This window comes from Dermacentor silvarum, chromosome 7, assembly GCF_013339745.2.
Source record: "Dermacentor silvarum isolate Dsil-2018 chromosome 7, BIME_Dsil_1.4, whole genome shotgun sequence".
Classification (NCBI taxonomy): Eukaryota; Metazoa; Arthropoda; class Arachnida; order Ixodida; family Ixodidae; genus Dermacentor; species Dermacentor silvarum.
Window position 1 is genome coordinate 58,446,149 of NC_051160.1, and position 21,695 is coordinate 58,467,843.

The window sequence follows — 21,695 nt, forward strand, 5'->3', positions numbered from 1 at the left end:
AGCTGCAAGCGCTCAACGCGCGACAACGCTGACGCATCACTGCTTCGCATTTCCCCAGGTTTGACCTTAGTGGAGCTGCATTAGCGCTGGATTTGAACTACTCAAGCGCAGGATTTTTTTAAGTTTTAGATAATTTTTTAACGATAACGGGTGTGACAATGCCAAGAATGCTAATCGGTTGTTCCTTTTTTCAACTTGCAGCACACCCACGCGGCTCTGGTCATCGCCAAGTACACCAGGAACACCACCAGGCTGGGCCTCTCTCTGGAGATGGGCACGCTGCTGTACGTGCTGAATGAAACCACGACGGATATCAACAAAAAGGCATACCTAAAGTGCAAGCAATTCTACCTCACACAATCAGACACAGTGGTGAGTACTTACTTTTCTTTATTTGCATTCATTTTTCTCGGCACAATTTCCGCCATAGCAATGCTCACAACGCGGTATATAATATACCTATAAACTATTTCTTTTCGCCTCCTTGTGTGGGTGTGTTTGTGTTTTAAAAAATAAAATTCTGGGGTTTTACGTAATGACTATGAGGCATGCCGTAGTGCGAGACTCCGGATAAATTTTGCCCACCTGGGGTTCTTTAACGTGCGCCCAAAGCATGGTTAGGTTAGGTTAAATACGTAACATATCTTTCTTTTTAATTCGCCTGAACAGAATCAGCGCAGCATACTTGGAAATGTATTGCAAGCAGGAGTTATGACCTTGCAATGGGAGGATCAATGCAAATACAAACTACATGTTTCGAATTAGGAAATCGCGCGCTGAGACCGTTCACATGCATGCGACATGTTTGGCGGCATGTTTGAAGCGAGTAATAGACACGCTCTTAGGGTACTTCCCGGGCAGGTAGGTCTCTGGAAGGCTGTCGAATGCGCGATGATGATACCCTGTCACAACCAGCGGCGACGTCAGTCAATTGCACGGACCATAATTTTGAGATGCGCTCAACCGGCTGACGGCCGTGCATTCTATTATATTATGTTTGTATGGAATAAGACAATGGTGGTCGTATAATCACCATCGCTTGCCTCTCGTAATAGCCAAGACTGCAGGCGCGTTTTGAAGAGCCCGAGTGTAGACGACGTCTATATAGTGGCATGGGTCTATTTGGTGGTCTTCAGAATTAAACATGTGATGCGGGGAATATATACAATAAGCTTGCTGTCCATCTTCTCTGTGGTGTCCATTCCGCACAGAACATGTTTACTACTCTGTGAACGCTAGTGAATCGGGCCGAAGGAACAACGGCGTGTTTTGGAGAGCGTATAGCCTAAAGTGTTTGGTTGGTTCTCGGAATCCAATGAACCTGAACGCGGTCGTGTCAGCTGGATTTGTTAATCGACCCACCTAAGTCGAGTAGGTGTCAGCGATGCTAATGACTTCCTTCGAACAAGCGATGGAACAGCGCTCGAAAGTTTGCATTCTGTGTGATGTCGCGCTGTGTTCCGTCAAACCTGAGTTATTCTTGCGGAAAGTAGGAGCGCACCGTCGAGTGGATTCGTCGACTGTGCTCCAGGAGCATGATTTAAGATCACCAAGGCCTTGTACGTTGAAAAGATCGTGTTCCTCCGAGCCCGATTAATTCTGTCCCGCCAAGAAGCGGGAAACCGCGCCATGCAAATGAACAGGGCCAGAAGGAAATAATTGCTTCAAAATGTGCTCCTTCTTAAAGCCGTGAGTGGCAATTGCAACGCCTATATTTTCCTTGTGGTTCACCGCAGGACTGTCAAGGTCTGACAACCACCAGCTTGCTGCCAGGCGGCATGAAATTCGGCTCCCCGGTAACTCACGAAAGCGTGGTGCTTAGTTGGGAGGATGAAGAGTCTTTAACAGAGAAGGTAAGCTCTGGTACATCTAGTACTTTCACTTTTATGATTCGGTACCATTTACTGCCCACCCGAGCCTTACCCCCCGCATTCTCAAACCATCCTTGACTAGGAAGTTCTTCCTCCATTCAATGATGATGATGATGATTTATTGCCATCCCCTTCGAAACGGCGCGGTGACCAATAGTCACCTAGCTTGCTTAATTTAATCAGGTATAATGTGCGTGTTTTTCATTACAGCATTTTTGTATACTTCTTAATCTTTTTTTTTAATCTCAAAACGTCTTTATCTGCCTTGTGCCGCTTCCTGTGCCTGTAACGGATTCGATGGTGTCATTCTCTTCCGAGATTTTTTTTTTTCACCAATACTCTTAACGTCGCTTATCTAGACTGCTGACCCGTTGTTGCTTCCGCCCACTTTAAATGCAAGCGCTTCTGGAAAGGCGTACGCTACCTATGGGTCTCACGGGGTCTCTGCCACCGAGTTGAGTACAGCTCCACCCCTCGACTGAAGAAGGCGCTTCTGTCGAGGGGCGGCGCTGACATCGATTTTCTCGAGGTCGAGGTTGAGCAACGTGGAGGGACGTTCTAGAATATGGAGGTTAGAATACTACTGACAAACCTTAGGAGTAACACGAGCAACAGTTCTAAAGGGCTTCCCATTGGGCAGACACAACTCTGAACTGCTCCGCCGTGTCTGTGTAAGCGTGAGAGAGCACTCAGTGATGCTCTATAACGAAGCTTTTAGCGAGAGAACCGGCACACCTACAACTACAACTGCTCGCAAAGTGCCGTTACAGGCGCTGGCCACCGTAAAAGCACTTTTCACGCGGTTTTCTGTGCTTCTCGTGTTCGTTCACTCCAAAACACCATAGGACCCGTTACACGTCTCGGATGCATTCCCCAATCCTCGACCGCGAACCTTCACGTGACCAACGTTGGAGGAGTGCCAGGCGCCCTTTTTTGCACACTGCATAGGCGCATGAGAATCTGCATGCGCTCTTAGCTTTAGCACATCGGCCACAACGGCGCCAAAGTGCATTTGAGTGGGCGAAGCTCTTGCGTTGCATACAACCAACCAGTTTTAGGGGCGAAGCACCTTAGGGCCGAGCCTTGTCCCTCGTCGTCATCCGTAGCTCTGGTTTGCATGGAGACCGCAAGGGGCGCTGCGGTGCACAAGGGCTATACCTAGGGTATACCTTAAATAATAATGAGAGGTATACAAAAATGCTAGATAAAGAACATGTATAGTATACCTGATTAAATCAAGCAGGCTAGGTGACTATTTGTCGCCGCCCAGTTTCAAAGGGGATGCCAATAAATCATCATCATCATCGCTATATAAGCGCTGTATATACTGTACACATGTACAATATATATATATATATATATATATATATATATATATATATATATATATCCCAGGGTTACTTCTAGTTGTAAAACATAAATACCCCAGAAAGCGGATGGGAAAACGGCTCCACGGTAGCTCAATGGTGAGAGCATCGCACGCGGAATGCGAAGACGTACGTGGGTTCTATCCCCACCTGCGGAGAGCTGTTTTTTCATCCGTTTTCATTTCCATTAATTTATCATTTCTTTAATTAAATTAGTAAGTACAAGTAATTTCCCCTATGTTGTTCTTGGTGCCATTGTTTGTTGGCTTCTTATGTTAGGATTATATATATATATATATATATACGGGGGATTCAAGGTTACCCGAATGATCCCCCGGTGCTTCGCCCACTCATCATCATTCACTTCGTGGATATGCGGTGTTTTTTTTTTTTCTTCTGTCTTTCTTTCTTCCTTTGTTTCTTTCTCTCCTCTTTCTTTTTTGACACGAGTGGACTGGTTCGGTCCGAGGTACAACCAGCGTCAGAACTTTATGACCGCGCACTATCTGACAAAATGTGGACCTTCTGAGCAGTTCGTGACCCTACAGTCAAAAAAAAGCGTACGACGTTATACGTTATTCGCAGATACTGATGCAGGCTGGAAATCCGAATACCAGTCTACGTGCCGGATATACAATCCAGTGCTTTCTCAGATGCCGTGGCTCGCACACTTCTGATGCCGACTGTGTATGTCCGCGTTTGCACATACGCACACTTAGCACACACGTGACTGAACGAGGCAGCGCGGACGCTCTCGAGAATAGAGCATTCGTAATTTTTTTTTCTCGACAAAATTATAGCAGCATTGGGTCACCATCGAAGGTTCTATAATAGCCAATAGCTAGGTTCGCTAATTCGTTAATATTATTGTTTCTTGAAATACGTGAGTGCTCGAGTCGAGGTTGCAAAATTATTATAGCTCAGTGCTGAAGTTATGCGCATTTTGTGTGAATTCCGAGACTTGAAATACGCGCTCGCAGACCTGCGGGGAAGCGCACCAGCATTCGATGTAGCAATTTCCCACAACGCCTTTCACATGCAGTGTGAAACGAAACTACGTGGAGCACTACATATACTAGTATTATCCTGTACCAGTAGTGTTCTAACCCAGTAATTTTGGGTTATAATGTCTCAGGTGGGGTTGATAGTCTCGGGGTTCCTAAGTGGTCATGTCTTGAGAAGTGACGTCCTTTTATTACCGAAAAATATATTGATTATGGTGTTTTAGTTACAAAACTGGGATATGATTATTACTCACGGTGTAGTGGAAGACGCCGAATTGATTGTGACAGCCGGGGGGTTCTTTAACTTACTCATAAATCTAAGTACCAGAGCGTGTTTGCATTTCGCCATCCATTCGAAATGCGGCGGGCAAGGCTTGGGATCGAACTTGTGACCTCGAGCCCGGCAGCGCAACGCCGTGGCCTCTAAACTACCATGGCTGGTGTTAAGTTGGCCAATTGTAGTGTTTGTGTTAGACATGGTGATCGGCTGTCGTGCTATTTTAAGCCAACCAACGCTTCGCATATTCGTGAGAGAGAAAAAAACGCGTGGACATATATATCAACTTTATCGTTAACATCGACCACGCGCTGCCCTCACCTTCTGCGCAGCTGGACGGCCTCAAGTCATCCGCCAACCTTCCCCCAGGCATGTCGTGGCTTCTTTACGACGTTCACCTCGGAGACCTCTCCTTCAGATGCTTGTCGGACCCGTTCGAGCGGGTCCATTTCCTCAAGGACCGTCTTATAACATAGGGCGACGAGAAGTTGGGGAAATATGAGGAAAGGGGTGCGGAGTCATCGAAGATTGGTGGTTCGGGTTTTTTTTGGAGGGGGTGGATGGTTTCCATCTGGTCGCTTGTGGAATAATAGAGACCATACCAGTGAAAGAAGCTTTGAGTCGCCTGTTATGTGCTACATACATGTCGTTGAAACGAACCGCTTTTTTTTTACTTTCTTTCTAAGTGATAATAGCCACCAGCTCACCCAGGAGACAATAGCAAAGTGCAGCCAAATTCGTGACGCTGTTAGCCTCGGCACTCACGGTCGCAGCGATGTATCTGACCTTTGCTCTATATGGGAAACAAGCGGACACTTGGCAGTCCTCTGGTCGCCCACGTGTTTATGGCGAGATGTAGTCGCATCTGGTGTCGTCCGGCTTCGTCAGGCGTATTGGTGAATTGCGGCGCAGATAAAGACAACGACAGAAAAGACGAGACGACAGACGTGCGCTACAAGTCCAAACAGCCACATTTCGTAAGGCAGCTCGCGATTCAAGCCTTATACTTGCCTGTCTAACATGGTCGTCAGATAAGGTCATGCATTTGACTTTGGCCAACAGCTGCTGGCGCGAGTCCCTTTGCAATCCTGATGTGACTATAGGCTGGCGAATGCTTCTTCTGTCATCGACCAGAAAGACACACATGCCGAGAAACCGCGAACGTCGTTAGTCGCGGACGCGTACATGAAAATGCGTCCGTAATGCAAACTTCTAATACCACTGGTTCGACACTTAGCTGCCAGTATACTATGACACGAAATAAAAGGCTTTTTTCTCCTGAAACAATAAAACGATATGTGCTGTCAGTTTAAGATGAAGCATGTCTCACCACACTCCTCTGCCTGTAGAGGCTAAGTTCCGTCTGGGACACATTATCAAGTTAACCCTAATCGCAGTAAGGCCCAAGGTAAGGTCTACTGTCGTTCGACTTCACAGACGCAGTTTAAACTACCAGTGTGGGTGCATTTTTATTGTGGGATTAACTGAATGCGCAGCACGGATGCCATTTTCGTAAGTAGCAGCATGTCGAAGGCGAATTCGTGTGATACGTGCTCGTTGCTACAACTGGATCGGTATAACGTAAAACTATCCCAATCTGTTTCTACTCGAAAGCGCCCATTAGCCCTCCGTGATAGGTCAAAACGGCTCCAGCTCTGCCCATATGAGCGGCGGCCACGCCCATATGGGCTGAGCTGGAGCCGTTTTGACCAATCACGGAGGGCTAATGGCCCGTTTTTGAATAAAAACAGATTGGAATAGTCTTAAGTTATAACGGCCCATGCTCCTGTTATGTTGAGTAGCGGTAATTTTGTGACCTTTAGCATTTTGGTGGCCACTGGTAACATGTTCTGCTGGCATGTTGAGATGGACGCCACTCGAGAATCGTTCCGACAGTATCTACGATGAATCAACAGCGTGATGTCGTGTAGGCATCCCGAAGCCTTTGTTACTGTATGGCGACGCGCAGATGGCGCAGAGTCCTGTACACCTGCCATGATGGACCTTCGTGAGTGCTGCTGCGTGACCAGCTACACGGACACATTATCCGGTCCGTGGTGCCGAACGTCGTTTAGTGCGCGAGCTCCACTTTATTTAGAGCCTTCGTTTCGCACTACGCGTCCGCGCACCTTACGGCCCGCCTTACTGTGTTACAAACTTAACGTGAGCTGGTGCCTCAGAAGACGCTACAGAGAATATGCGACAGGGCATACAAAATTCTAGCGTTTTAGGTGCCAAAACCACGATTCGATTATCAGGCACGCCGCAGTGGGCGACTCCGGGTTATATTTCAATCACCTGGGGTTCTTTAACGTGCACCCAATGCACGGAAGTTTTGGCATTTCACCCCCATCGAAATGCGGCTGCCGCGGCTGGGATTCGACCCCGCGTCCTCGGACTCAGTAGCGTGACGTCATAGCCACTACGCCACCACGGCGGGTGTATGCAACAGAACTCCGCTGAAGTAAAATATTTCATACGATTTTCCCTAATTGCTCTCAAAACAGAAGATCAAAGGGCAGTGTTTACGCAACCTTTTTTCCTCGTTCTTAGAGAGAGACAAGGGTAGGGGGCACCAATTAACAAATAAATCAACTGTGTATAAATTATATTGCATCTTCGTTTGTGCCCCACATCCTCGGCAGCTGTTACATAATGAGTTTTCCTCCCCTTTATTTGAAACACTAGCCAATTGTGCCGATATAATACACGACAAGAGCACTGAGGAGGAGGAGGAAACAACTTTATAAAAAAAAATTTTTCACGGCGTTGTAGGTGGCCGCTTGTCTGCGGCGACCTCTTCCGCCCAGGCAACGATTCCTTTTTGTAGCTTTTCTTCAGGAGACCGTATTAGGGTCTCCCATGTCGTTTCAGAGGGAGCTGGCAGAAGCTCTCTGGGTGGGGGAAGACCCTCGCATTCCCAGAGGATGTGTCTTTGGTTTGCGATGGCATTTTTGTCGCAGTTTTGGCATATTGGGTCAACCTCCCCATCTGTGAAGATCGCTAAGCGATGAGGAGTGATAAGGCTGTTAGTTTGAATTCGGCGGAGGACAGTGGCCTGCGCTCTTGTAAGGTTGCTGTGTGGTATTGGGTATATTCTCCTGTTCTCTTTGTATAGGTTGGTGAGTTCGTTGTAGGAAGTCACTACCTCTCCCATCGGGGGGTCCGGTTCCAAGGAGAGCGCGACCCGGTTTGTTAACCCTCGGGCCACTCTATGCGCTTCCTCGTTACCGGGATTTCCCGAGTGAGCGGGGACCCAGACAAGATTGATTTTTGTTCTGTCGTCCTGATTAAAGTTTTTCAAGATCTTGGCTGTATTTAGTCCCACACTGCCCCTCATAAAGCTGAGAATAGCGCTCTTAGAGTCGCTCAGGACAGTATGGGTAGTTGGGTTCATGATGGCCAGCGCTATGGCCACTTCTTCGGCCTCTTTGATTGATGCGGCTCTAGTTGAGGCCACATTTACAATTCTAGATTTTCCGTCCACGGCACTCAGGGTGTATGTGTTGTATCCCTGGTTGGCGGCATCGACAAAGACCGCGGTTTGGTCTTGCGTGTGCTTTTCGCGTAGTTTGTCTGCCCTGGCTTTTCTCCTGCCATCGTGCCTGCCTGCCAGGGTGTTTTTGGGTAATGGCTTGATTATTAGGTAATGTCTGATTGCGGGAGGTAGTGGTGCTCTGCCTCCCGTGGTGTATATGGGTTTAATGTTCAGTCTACTCAGGATGTGTAGTCCCGTCATCGTGTCTGATAGGCGTATTATTTGTGCTGTTTTGTGTGCTTCGATCAGCTCCTCTAGGGTGTTGTGCATTCCAAGTTGGAGGAGCTTCTCGGTGTTGGTATAACCAGGCAAACCTAGTGCCCATTTGTACGCTTGTCTAATTATAACTTCTATTTTAGCTTTGTCTGATTTCCTGAGATGATAATAGGGGAAGGAGTAGACTATGCGGCTGATTAGGAATGCCTGAATCAACCTACACAAGTCCATCTCCTTCATTCCTCTGTGTCTGTTGGCCACTCGCCTGAGCAGTCCACAAATTTGTTTGGCGGTGTTCTGCAGTTTTGTGAGGGCCGCGGTATTCTGCGTGTTGTGCTGAATAAGCATACCCAGCACTCTAATGGTCAGAACCGGAGGAACCGGGCCGCTTTCCAAGACAATTTTGATCGGTGCCTGTTGTTGGGTGTCAGTGTCTGGCGTCTTCTTGGCTTTATTTCTAATGATTAGGAGTTCGGATTTCGTGGGGGAGCATGTTAGCCCGTTGTGTCTGACATACTCTTGCACAACATTTGCTGCCTCCTGTAACGCGTCATTTATCGCACCATCCGAGCCGCTGTTTGTCCAGATGGTAACATCGTCCGCGTATATGGCATGTTTGATGTGTGGTATCCTGTTTAGTTGTTGTGGTAGGTTCATCATGGTGATATTGAAGAGTAGGGGTGAGAGGACGGCACCTTGCGGGGTGCCTCTTGTCCCTAGAGTAAGCTTTTGACCACGCACTTCACCCAGTTGGATGGTTGCCGTTCTTTCTTTAAGAAAGTCGGAAATGTAGGCGAAAGTTCTTTCGCCTACATTCAGCTGGGATAGGCCATTTAAGATGGCCTGATGGGCTACATTATCAAATGCTTTACAGACGTCCAGGCCCAGTATGGTACGAGTGGCTCTTATTGGGCGTGGATCTAGAATGTCTTGTTGCAGTTGAAGCATAATGTCTTGTGTTGACAGACACGCTCTGAAACCGATTAGCGTGTCAGGTAGTAGGTGTTCTGTCTCAATGTAATAGTTTATCCTGTTTAATATTACATGCTCCATGACCTTGCCTAAGCAGGAGGTGAGAGAAATTGGTCTAAGGTTTCCCAGTTCTAACCTCTTGCCTGGTTTCGGTATGAATATGACCTTGGCATGTTTCCAGCTAGGTGGAACTTTTCCTTCGGTCCAGTGGGTGTTAAAGAGTTTAGTGATTTCGCTGATCGAGCGATCATCTAAATTTCGGAGCATTTTGTTTGTTATGCTGTCTTCCCCGGCAGCGGCAGTGGTTTTAATCTGGCTGAGGACGGCTCTAACTTCTGCTACGTCTATATCCCTATCTAAAGCTGGATTGCTTTCTCCTTCATATTTAGCTGGAGTGGGTATGTCCTTGCTGGTGTTGAAGTATTTGCGCTGCAGTTCCTGTATTAGGTCATGCTCCTCCCCAGGATAAGAATGAATGAGTTTCTGCATGTTCTTACTTGTGATTGATTTGGTTTGTTCGGGGTCAATTAGATGTCTGAGTAGAAACCAAGAGTTCTTGTTAGCTAATTGACCATTGAGCCGGTCACACATTTGGTGCCAGTGTTCTCTGCTCAATGTTTGCGTGTGTTTCTCGATTTCTTTGTCGATTTGAGCTATCTTCCTACGTAAGGTCTTGTTGTTTTTTTGTGACATCCATCTCTTCTGGATACTTTCCCTAGCCTCCCACAAGTGTATAAGCCGTGAGTCAGGGGATGGGTGATCCTCCTCGATCTCGGCTTCGGTGGTGGCCTTGTTCGCGTCCTCAATTAGGTTGGATGTCCACTCTTCCAAGTTTGTGATTACGATGTGTTCCCTCTCGTTTCTAATGTCTCTAAAGGTTTCCCATTTAGTATGTTTCACTTTGAATTTTCCTTTCTTGATTTTACTGAGCGGAAATGTGGTGGCTATGATGTAATGATCGCTGCCTGCATTAGTTTCTGTGTTTTCCCATTTGGCGAATTCTATGTTTTTGATGAATGTTAGGTCGGGCGATGTGTTTCGACAGACGCTGTTACCTACTCGGGTGGGGCGTTCTGGGTCTGTGAGGAGAGTTAAACCAAGCTCCAGAGAGGTTGTCCATAGGCTGGTCCCTTTCTTGTCACAAGACTGATAGCCCCATGCCGAGTGGTGAGCATTGAAGTCGCCTACTATAATTAGTGGCGAGCTTCTGGCATGTTTCTGCGCCTTTACAATAAGTCTGGAGGCAACTGTGCCCCTGTTCTTTGGGGGGTGATAGGCGTTTAGAATGTATAAGGTTGGGTAAGTTTTCTTTCTGGGGAGTATTTCTACGAAGTTGTAGGATATATCCTCGATCCCGAGTTCTATCGTGTTTGCGGTGAGGTTTCTATGTATCATGAGTGCCGTGGACGGATTACTCCCCTCCGTCACTTTCGCATTGAAGGTTGTGTAGCCAACAAGTTTGGCGTTTACGCCAGTTTCTTGAAGCGCAATAATATCAGGTTTGAGTGTAGAGTGATTGATCCTATATTCGAGATCGCGTCTTTTTGCACGGAACCCTCTGCAGTTCCATTGCCAGATCATAATTTGGTCGCTGGCCATCATGAATGCGTAGGGGTTTCCACACGTGGTCCGTGTGTTCTGATTGGGCCCCCTGCTGGGGGTCTTTGATCTAAGCTAGTATTATTGGGCACATCACCTCTAACTAGGAGTTGCGATTGTGCAAGAGGGCTTTGTTGTTGTTGCTGTGTCAGTGTGCCTATGTTAGTTATCTTGAGCTGATTAATGCCGGACAGCATGTTTTGCATCGCGGCTTCGATTCTGGTGAGGCGATCCTCAGTAGCTGCTTGAAACTCAGCCTGTTTGGCTTCTAGCTCCTTAAATCGCGCGTTGATTGCGGTTTCTAGCTTGGCTATTCTGAGTGTCGAGTTTTTGACTTTTTCTCTTTTTTCCTCTGTGGCAGTTTCTGGCGCTGGGCTCGAAGCTTTGCGCTTTTCTCCTCTAATTCTGTCAGTTTCCATGTCAGTTACCTCACTCTGAGCACAGGCCACCTGTTCCTCGGGTGCGGGTGGGGTAGTGGTCGAATTGTAATTGTTTTCCAATTGCCTAATGTGCTCGTTGGCTGAAGCCAACTGTTGTTGTAACGATTTAACCAGCTCTGCTAGTTCCCTCACCTGAATGTCTTGAGGCCTGGCCGGCGTTGTGTTGTGTGCGGGTTGAGTAGTTGCTTCCTTGCGGGTTTGCCCTGAAACGTCGGTGGTCCAGGCCACGTTTTTGGGGGGTCCGTTGCTCCAGGCGTTCTTGTTGTTCATTGCTGGCTTAGCAGTTGATCTCTCCCGACTGCGGCTGCGGCTCTTCAGCTCAGGGAAGGGGTCTTGCCTGTTCCTGCTCTGGCTTCTTCCTCTCGATCTCGATCTTGATTGCCTGTTCCTGCTCTGGCTTCTTCCTCTCGATCGTGATCTTGATTGGCCTGGTGACTTTGATCTCCCGCGCTTGTTGGTGCTGTAAGAGAGCGATGTCTTCTTGTTGTTTACAGGTTTTACCGGCGCGAAGCGTAGCTTGCAACTCCGGCTGCCAGTGGGATGTTCGCCGTGGCATACTACACACTGTGGTGTACATGTCGGCTTTTCTCCTAATGGCGGTGGTGGATGTTCTCCTCCGCATCTTCGGCATTTTGGTGTTCCAGGGTCGGGCAGCGGACATACGTCTGTGCGGTGGCCAAGCCTCCTGCAGTTGAAACAGGCCTCAGGTCTCTCTCTGAATGGGTGTACTTCTAGGGTGAAACACCTGAAGCGGATCGTGGCAGGAAGCTTTTTTCCCGCCAGGGTGATGACCAGGTGTCTTGATGAACCCAGTCTCCTGGCATTTACTATGGGGATGTCGGGGTTTTTCTTCATGAGTTCAGCTTGAAAATCATGGTCTGTTTCATCCGTGTAGGCCTTGTAGACTACGCCACGGATGGAGTCGTCCGGCGCTGGTACGTAGGTAGCCACTGGTAAATTCATATTGTACCTCAGGCTCTTCAGGACTTCCAGCGAGCGGTAGGCTTCTGCCCTGGTTCTGTCGGGTGTACTGACTGTAATGGTATTTTTAATAGGGTGGATTCTTATTTGGTCTTCTTCTTCTGCTCGGGCCGGGTCGACTTTGGCCGTGCTTTGGATGGCTTCCAGTATTGCAGCGAGGCCTATGTTCGCCAGGTTGATTGGGTGTCTGGGTCTAATTACAATTTTGTAATGTTCGCTTGGCAGCCTCGGCATGGGTCTCCGACGTGGCAGCTTCGGCGGGCGCGTAGCTTGCACGTGAAGCGCTGAAGTGCTGGCGTGTTCAGGCCTGGCCTCTGCGGGCTTGGACGCGGCCTTGCTGTACTTGTGTTGTAGATCTAAGGGGTCTAAGCTGCCCTGCGTCGGTTTTGGTGTGACCCAGGTGCCGTCTTCAAGCTCCTCTGGGTCTATTTCCTCGCCTTCTACGGTGTACGGCATAGTCTCTTGCTGTTCACGGTGGGCGAGCGTAAGTGATTCAAAAACGCTCACCGTTGGCACTTGTGGTTTCCGAATATGATTTCGGTCTTGAATTCATCGGCACAGGGCTCAGGGTGTTGCTCCTCGTCGCTGCAAGCTGCCGCTCACCCGCCTCGTCGCCGCTACGCCGCCGATGGCACTGAAGCCGGTCAACTTTCGGTGATTTCTCGGAAGTGGAGCGGTCCACCCCCGAAAACTTGGTGTCTTCGGGTTCCTCTTCCCCTTAGGAAGACGGTAGGCACATTCTCGGGTGGTTCCACCCGAAAGTTACGCACAGAGACACCCAAAACGCAGGAGCTCGATGTCGGCAGTGACTGCGATGCTCACTTCTTCACAAGAGCACTGAGTTTGGCGACTTGGTTGAGCAATATTCAGGGGAAAAAAACGCTACCTAGAGGACAACAAAAAGACGAAACCCTCAATAAAGTTAAATTTCACTCACTCACTCACTCACTCACCCTCAACGAACTCGCAGAAGCCCTTCACGTTTATCTATCTGCATGAAATCGCGGAAAGTTATTACGGAGATAGCCAAGGTCACATTTGCGTGTCATCAAGGAACCTGGTTACCTAGTGAGGAAATAGCGCAAACATCATGGGACGACGGGTATAGCCACAGGGCACAGCGCTGACAACTGATGATTTAGTGGGGTGGGCCCCGATATATAAAACCTGCCGACAGTATTTCAGTATGCGCTGGCAGCCTTAACTGCCACCGCGATCTGAAATGACACCTGGTGTTGCTGCAATCAAGAACTCAGTCTTCACGTAGCCCTGCGTGTAGATTATATAAGATTAGGAGCTCTTGCCTGACTCCCCTTACACGTCCACCATGCAGTGTTGGGCAGCAAGCGTGATGTTTTTCTTCCGGTGAACTTTCCTGCCTTTCCAACATGGTGTAGCAGACACTGGCGGCTCCATCTCACGCGCGAGGGAGGAAAGCGGGGAGGAAGCACGCCGTCTTCCGTCGCACGCAAGGCACCAGGGGGAGGGACGGAGGGGGGCATTCTACTCTTGCGGCTGCTGCGTATGGCGCGGCCGCGCGGACTCGTTATCTTGAAAGCGATCCGCGACAGGGACAAAGTCCGCCATGCGCTGTGTTTTCGCCGTTTAGTTCGCGTTGAAGCGAGAGGTAGCACGAAATTCAATTTGCTCGCTGCTGCTGCCGCGCTGCCTTACTCCATCGTTTTGACAGCGAGTTTCCGCGGTCATCGAGTGAAATGTGTTAATGTTTGCTAGTGCGCGCGTGACACCATGCTTGTTAATTTAGTTAGTAAGCGAATGGTTACATGTTTATACAGCCGATAAAGTTACTCTTCTTACTTCGTATAGCTGTCTACTGATTTGCTATCGCCATCAATGCTTCGCCTTTTGGGCGAAACTGCGACTTTTTTTTGATCGCACACAGATATTGATCAGGTAGACAAACCCTGGCAGGGCTACTTTCTCTTATAAGCCCGTTTTAACGTTAAAGCCATTGGGGGTCGTCACGATAATCGCCTCCGTAGGTCGCTGTGCAATGAAGGCTAGCAGCTCTGAAAGATATGAAGGCATTCCGACTCCTGACAACTGCTCATGGTTTATGTTCTTGTATTATTTGCCCTAACTGCGTGTCGTCTTCTGCATTAGCAGACGAAAACGTGCCCTACTTCGATGCACGAGCCTCCTTTCAGCAACAAATGTAGACAAACTGCAGCTAAATACATCGCTAAATGTGCAACGCACGAATATAACTTCGGTATATATACAGCCTGAAACAGCCTGCACGAGTAAGATAACTTTAGCTTGCAAGATTAGCGCACCTTTCTCTGTGACACAGTCACGACAGCACTCCCCCCCCCCCCCCCTCTTTTAGCAAACTATCACTGTCGTCGCCATATATGTATACCGACTGTTGCAGACAAAATGGCGCCACGCGCTTGCAACGCCAGCCTGTTTGTCGGTCGTCTGCTACCTACAATCATCGAAACTGCGGTGTAGAAAGTGTAGTTTTACAGCGAAGCTGTATATGGCTGGTTTCCAGTGGATCGATGTCCGTAGACCAAAAATCCAGAAGATAGTGCAATACCAGGCCGACCCACGGCAGAGGTGAAGCAGGCTTCAAGCACTCCGCCAACTTGCAAAAATAAGTTTAATATCTTGGGTCCAAATACAACCCGTATCAGATATTAAGCTGATAAGAACAGATACTACACTTTGACCCACGTTGGCCATTTCGCACCACACACGTGTACGCCATCCCGCGTATTCAAACTAGTGCCTACCAATCTGTCTTATGACGTCATGCTCTACGTAGGCTCCTTTCCTCAATTCTGCTCTGACGGTGAAATGAATAGGCGTGCCTACCAAGACGCGGCGACGGAAGGAGACCACCGACGATGCTTGGCGTAAGCGTGCTGCCCGCCAGGAGCGCGAGGCGGAGAGAAATGCGAACCGTCCATGTGGCCTGATTACGCAAACTTGGAACGTTTTACCGAAGCAACAGTCAATCACCACACACAGCTTCGCTGGTCATCCACCTTCAGAGTGGAATGGCACAGAATTTTTTGTTACACTTCCCTAATAAAAAATGGCAGCTTCCCACACTAGTTACAGTCGTGTAGCGAGTGTCGGTAAAATAATCTAGCATTGTTTAGAAAGAAGTGTAAGGTAGTAGTTGAGAAAATCGTACTTTTTAGTGTGCTGTCGGAAAAAATGTGTAGAAAAATTGTCAGCCCTTCCACTGGGGTGGAGTGGAAGACAAGCGAAGCTGTACTATGGTGGGAATTAGGTATTTCCAATTATGACTATTAAGATGTGATGGTGTATTGGTTATTTGAACTATTAAATAATGAGAAATATACATGATCCGGTGGTTTTCATTTATTTAGTGACCACAGAGACCATGGCCTTATTATGGTCGCTACGGTACACCGCCATTGGGTGTACGGCAAAGGTTGGCACGGTCTTCACAAACACGTCACCAACGCCGCGCGCGTTCGGTGCGAACGCGGGCAAAACGCCGCCGCCGTCGACAACAGTTCTGCGCGTTGTTTGTGTGGCCGCACACAACCGCTGTCAAAACGCTGGCGTGAGCAAGTGCGCCAGCAGCAGCGAGCGAAAGTTCATGCGGTCTATCGCTTCAACGGAAACTGAGCGGAAAAAGCACAGCACATACAAAGGTAGGAGCCATGTTGCAGATCGCTTTCTAGATACGGTGCGCGCGACTGCCCGGCGCCGCGCAAAGTACAAGTTGCTCGCAGAGCAGAAACCGCAACCCCTCCCTCCCGCGCTGCCTTCCCACTGTCCTGCTTTCGCGTGGGAGATTGAGTCGCCAGTTCCCCTTGCACCCGGTCGCAATATATGCATTTGGTGCCGCACCTAAACGTCGCCTCCCATCCCTCCCTCCCGTACCCCCACGGCCTTTCGCACGACGGAAGAAGTCGTGTTCGCTATCCGTCGTGCGTTCGCTCCCCGTGAAAGCGCGCGTCCCTCGCGCGCTTTCACTCGCACATACAGCCTACGGTCAATGAGAGTTTTTTTTCTACATCCGGAAGCGACCATCGAAGACAGCCCTTAACAGCTTCGCTGTAAAAATCAGACTTTGGGAGGTGCCTTCGCAATATGAATCGCGCAGCTTCCCGTTGACGCAATTACGCCATCTTGGTACAGTCGCAAAAAGGAGATGACACCTTTAGATAGCCACACCACCGTATTTAAGCAGTGGCAAAAATAAAAGCATAAGCGAGTTAAAAGCGGAAAAACGAACATCACGATTCGTTACTGTTGCCACTTGTGTGCAGGAAGCGCCATAAAGTTTCTCACTGTGTTATAGTGAGAAACTCTATTCGAAGCGCTACTGCTGACTTATAGATTTGAATCACTGGCACGTTTTGCGCACATTTTGACGTCGAGCTGCGCATGTCGTGGTCCCGGCAACGTATGGTGACCGCACGAATTCTATCCTTAATGCGTCAAAAATGCTAGATTTTTTCAATGAGCAATTTAAAATAGCGGAATGGTCCTACAAAAAATAATGTCACGTAGTAGTGACGCTGAAGTAAACAGTCGTAAAACTGTGTATGACGAAACTGATTCTTTATTGGGCGAACCTGTGCCCACAAAAGCAAGCTACACTCGAAGCACAACGATTGCGGCGAACACAGTCGGCGATCGTCGAAATCACGTCAGCGGCGAAACGCGTCGGCTTTTATACGTGAGTCATCGAAGGTTCCAGATTAATCCCTGGTGCCCGCGTGTCTTCCAGAAAGTCCTAGACAATTCGCGTGGCTCATGCAATCAGATTACAAGGTAGATATACCTGGTAGCGAAGCTTCCATAGAAGCCCATACGTTCAAAACATGGTTGCTTACCGGCGGTTCATGGGGCTTAGCGCCATCTGTGTGAGGAGGGAACACTTCCGGCGGAAGAAAAAATAATTTGACGTCATATCCGTCAAAAAAAGAAGTGACGTCATTTTGTTCTCATAGGCGCGAAATTTGTTTTTGGAGGCCTGCCATTAGAGCTGTATATTCAAATGCCCCGCCATTCGACTTCATGGGCGTTCTGAGTTTTCAGCGCGAAAAGCGATGCCGGAAAAGATCAGCCGTACGGATGTCGAAATCGCATCGCTGCACAGAACATACTTTCTTAGGAGGCCGACGAACACTTTGGGCGTAGATTGCGTTGAATGCTCGTCCTTTCGTCGGACGCCAAGCCCGTCGGCCAGCGCTGTTGCGCGAAAACAACTAAAGTAAACAAGTATCTGACGGTCGCTACTATTACTTTTGACTGCACAGGTTAAGAAACAATAAAACTACCCGCGTCACCTAATTCAGACAAACGTGGACATGCAACACAACACATGTGAGGGGGGCGTATTGTAACAGGTGAACTTTACGAGCGCGCCTTTCCACGCATTCCAAGAGTTGCATGGCATTGCAAGTGATAGCGGCGTCAACGCCCACCACTATCGATGGACGCTCTCACGGTGGGCCCTGAAAAAAGGTATTTATTGATAATGATCTAGTAAAATACAGTTGTATCTTTTCTCGCCATGCATATATAAAATGAATTAGGAATTTTATTTTCGTTGAATGAATCTAACTGCGTCTCTCTTTAATTTAAACACGCGTTTTTTCTTTCCAGTGTTTATTCCCCCCAAACATAGTCGCGCTTCAATCGCTGCTCCCAAAACCACCCTTGCTGATGTCGGTGACAATTGGTTCTGAACCGCTTTTCGCCCGAAGCTTCGCGACCTATGTGGATCGACCTTGAAGCGGCCACCGGTGAAAGATAAACATGTATACGTGTCAATAATCATAAAATTTACCCAGCCCCCTCCCTTGTTGCAAGATGCCCACCCCTCAAAAATTTCTAAGAGCCCAGCTGCAACCACTGCTTTTATCTATTGCGGCACTTGAAACTCTGCGGCACTCTATTGCGTCACAAAGGCAGCCGAGTTCATCGTCAAGCTCGGCTGACTCACTCGTCTCCATCTCAGAGTTAAAAGAAGAAAAAAAAACAACAAATTTTTGGAAAGAGAGATGCAAGGAGTTGCGACAAGACAATATGTTCCTGCCAGAACAAGTCAGATCGCAGCAGGTGCTACTTAATTCAAAATTTTTGAGGTGTAAGTACAATATTTATATATAGTTTTCCTTGTTAGTACATAAACTTGGAAAGTTTCATTATATGTTTATATCAATCTGTTCATTCCATATCGTGAACTTGGGGTATCTATAGAACATTTGTTAAACATTTTAACAGTCGAAGACCTGCAGCACAGCAGAGAGCCTGCTGAAACCACAGCTGTATGTCAAGCCACAAGGAGACGGCAAAGGCCAAGACCAATCTTGGTGCATATTGATTTTTGCCTTTAAATATATGGAGTGTTGTTTGTTTTAGACTATACAGAATTATCAACAATCACCTGAGGTAGATAGCGGAATTGCAGTCCTTGAGCTAGATTACTTGAAGTGGCAGCCGAGAAATCAAAATGCATAATCGATTACTTAACAATAATCACTAACGAACTTTTTAAAGTGACTTTAAAACATATTGCAATTTGCAATTAATTGCAGCCAGCGAGTTAGCAAAGCATATCTACTTCGAACGAATTCTAAGGACCACACAGGTTTCTAGATTTGCACTGTGAAACTTGCTATAAAAATGCGCAATTGTTCCGCTTCCTTTCTTAACAAATGCCATTTTACGCAATGAAAAACAAATGTAGCTGGGACATCTATGTATTTAGTTGTACACTTTGGGAATGAATATCTTGAAACTGGCGCCATCCTGAAAATTCGTTCCAAGGTCTTGCAAACTCACTGGCTGCAATTCATAAATTGCAATATGTGACATAACAGTAATTAATTAGAGAATTGTGACTTTTTCTTAATTGGCCGATTGTGCATTTCGATTATTCATGCGAGAAATTGTCCGCCTTTTTGGCTAATTCAGCTCCATTACTAGAATTGTGTTATCGGCTACAGGTAATTTTTAACAATTATTTGTTGTAAAAAAAAAGGCACCCGGTATGATATCAAGAGATAGTTTCATTGAAGATTTCCTGTGCTGACCTTTTAATATTTTTTCACAAGTTGACAAGCCTGTTTTCTAGTGCAACACTTAGAAAGCAACCTTGTCAAAGCAAATGCCTGCATAACAGCTCTGAGCTGCTCCCATCAGTTATCGGTGTGCAGCGTCTTGGCGTGCTGCCAATGACAATGGTGCAACACTGAAGAGCAAGCTAAGCTGACATGTTAGTAAATTTTTTTAATGTGCTGTAAAATAAATGCAACTATACAGTACATGTCATATGTTGTCTTGTGGAGAGTACAGGCCGCTTGCATGGGAATACAATTCTTTAGTAGCTAGACATACTACCAACGTGCCCTTGGTGTACAACTGGACTTGCAACAAGTTTAGAGATAGCTAAATTCTATATTACTAGTGCTAAGTTGCGCTCTTTAAATATACCGTCAGCCAATGGCAGTATCGTAGGGTCAAGATGTTGCTTCACTCTCTTAATTGATTTTTACAGTTTCATCTTCAGAGAGGCATCTGCTCTTCATGCAAAGAGAGGATTTTGAGCCATAAGAAGCCTACTCTAGTTGTTAAAGAAACTGCCCAAGCCATATGGTTGCAGAAAGGGCTGGCGTCACGCAGCGTAAAAGGCGGCGTAGCTCCGCGAAAGAAGAGCCTCGGTGAGCCTGCAAAACCTGCTTTGACACCTGAAAAGGTCAACATTGTTGAAGGTTGGTCTGCTGTGTATATTGAATGTAAATTGATATGACTATTCTGAGACATGCATGTAACATGCTACCTTTTCTTTTGCAGCAATTCTCTCCCATTGGGCATGGGTGAATGACCTAGATTCATCTGCCACAGCTGCAAACTTGACAAATATATTGTCAGAGAAAATCCAAGATTGCATCAAAGCCGAAAGAACAACTTTGAATGAGTAGTGAACCACAGCGCTACTTCAAGGCAGAGCAGCGAAGGCCTCGTCCAATCCGTGATATTAATAAATTAATTTCTTCTATCACATGGAATTCTTTGGAGTGGTTGAAGTGCTAGTATGATCATTATCCGCAAGCTCAAGACTATTTGAGCTAGCTGGAGTGCATGGACGTTCTGGCACATACAGGGACTGGTTTTGGAACTGGGACCAGCTGGGAACTGGTCCCAGTTGCCAATGGTCCCAGTTATTAACTGGTCCCACTCACCAACTGGGAATGTGTTCCCAACTGGTCCCAGTTACCAAGTGGGAATGTGTTCCTTAAACCAATTAAACTGGAACCAGTTGCATGCCAGTTAAATACCAGTTGAAAATTTTCACCTTGGGAGGACCTTTACGCCCTCCTCCCCAAGTCTCTCCAATAGAGTGCCACTACCTCTGAAAATCTGCACTTACGAGATATGGAAAGTTATCATGAAAACTTATGACGTACAGTTACAATAGCAGTTGGGCCGTTCAAATTTAAGCAGAAAAGCTAGCATAGAACCGGTGTCATTTTTATCCCTGCTGTCATTCTGAAGGCTTGCAACCGATGATAAATGTCCATTTAAAATGAGACACACTGCTTGCTTGATACAGAACATGCCTGCACATGCTTTCTAGAATAGACAAAGCGCAAATGATTAACAAAGGACTGCAGGGTTCACACATAGCAATCGACTCAAAATTCACGGACAATTAAAGCTTTCTAAGGATGCCAATAAACAAATTCCAAGGAGGGGGAAATAAATCTTAACCGTGCACATTCACTCGAAAAACAATTATATCTTCTCAGATGAAATTTCCTACAGCTAAGCAGCTGTCGAGTTGGACACACATTTCACACTGTTCAGGTGGATTTTCAAAGTTGAATTTCCCACTGCTATGATGTCAATCATCTTCTAGCATGATGGTTAGTAGCGTCCAGCTTCAGCCAAAGATACTCGTCGATCTAAAGCCAAATGGCTGAAACTTCACTTTCCACCACACATTTCTAGAAACTGGGGCTCAGAAATGAAGCCAGGATAGCTGCGGTGTGAACCAGATCAGAAAAGAAAAAAGATAGCTGTATGGCTTAGTTGCTTGATCTGGCTTTTTATCTAGCTCCACGATGACAATGCTAGTTTAAACAAACCTGCCGTTGGTGGCTGTGGACACGCAACATTGCTTCACCACTCAGTTTACTCGTGTCTATTTTGGACCGATTAAAGTTGTTTCACTCACTCACTCCAAGAACAAAATAATCTAGGATTGTTTCCCGATATTACACATTGTCCATGGCATAGCCCCAATGCGGAGCCTGTTACTTTGAATGCTCAAAAGTCACTCCCAAACCCAATTTTCCAGTAATTCAAGGAGAACATTTATTTTCAAGGAGTTTTAGGAGCCCTTGAATCCAAATTTAAGGATTTTCAAGGAGATGTATGAGCCCTAAAGCAATGAATGACAAGACAA

At 47.1% G+C, this 21,695-nt stretch overlaps 1 protein-coding gene and 2 non-coding genes across 3 annotated transcripts; 2 read left to right on the plus strand and 1 right to left on the minus strand.

Moving 5' to 3' along the window:
- Window positions 1-207: 207 nt before the first annotated feature.
- LOC125946581 (uncharacterized) lies at window positions 208-5,105 on the plus strand. The gene is made up of 3 exons (XM_049670072.1): window positions 208-372; window positions 1,737-1,853; window positions 4,852-5,105. Exons 1-3 carry the CDS (start codon window positions 271-273, stop codon window positions 4,993-4,995), a joined length of 363 nt encoding a protein of 120 aa, XP_049526029.1. The 5' UTR covers window positions 208-270; the 3' UTR covers window positions 4,996-5,105.
- On the plus strand, window positions 3,321-3,396 carry Trnap-cgg (transfer RNA proline (anticodon CGG)). The gene has a single exon. It is a non-coding gene; the product is annotated as a tRNA-Pro (tRNA).
- Window positions 5,106-14,791: 9,686 nt separating the features above from the next.
- LOC119459853 (U2 spliceosomal RNA) lies at window positions 14,792-14,974 on the minus strand. The gene has a single exon (XR_005193839.1). It is a non-coding gene; the product is annotated as a U2 spliceosomal RNA (small nuclear RNA).
- Window positions 14,975-21,695: the final 6,721 nt, after the last annotated feature.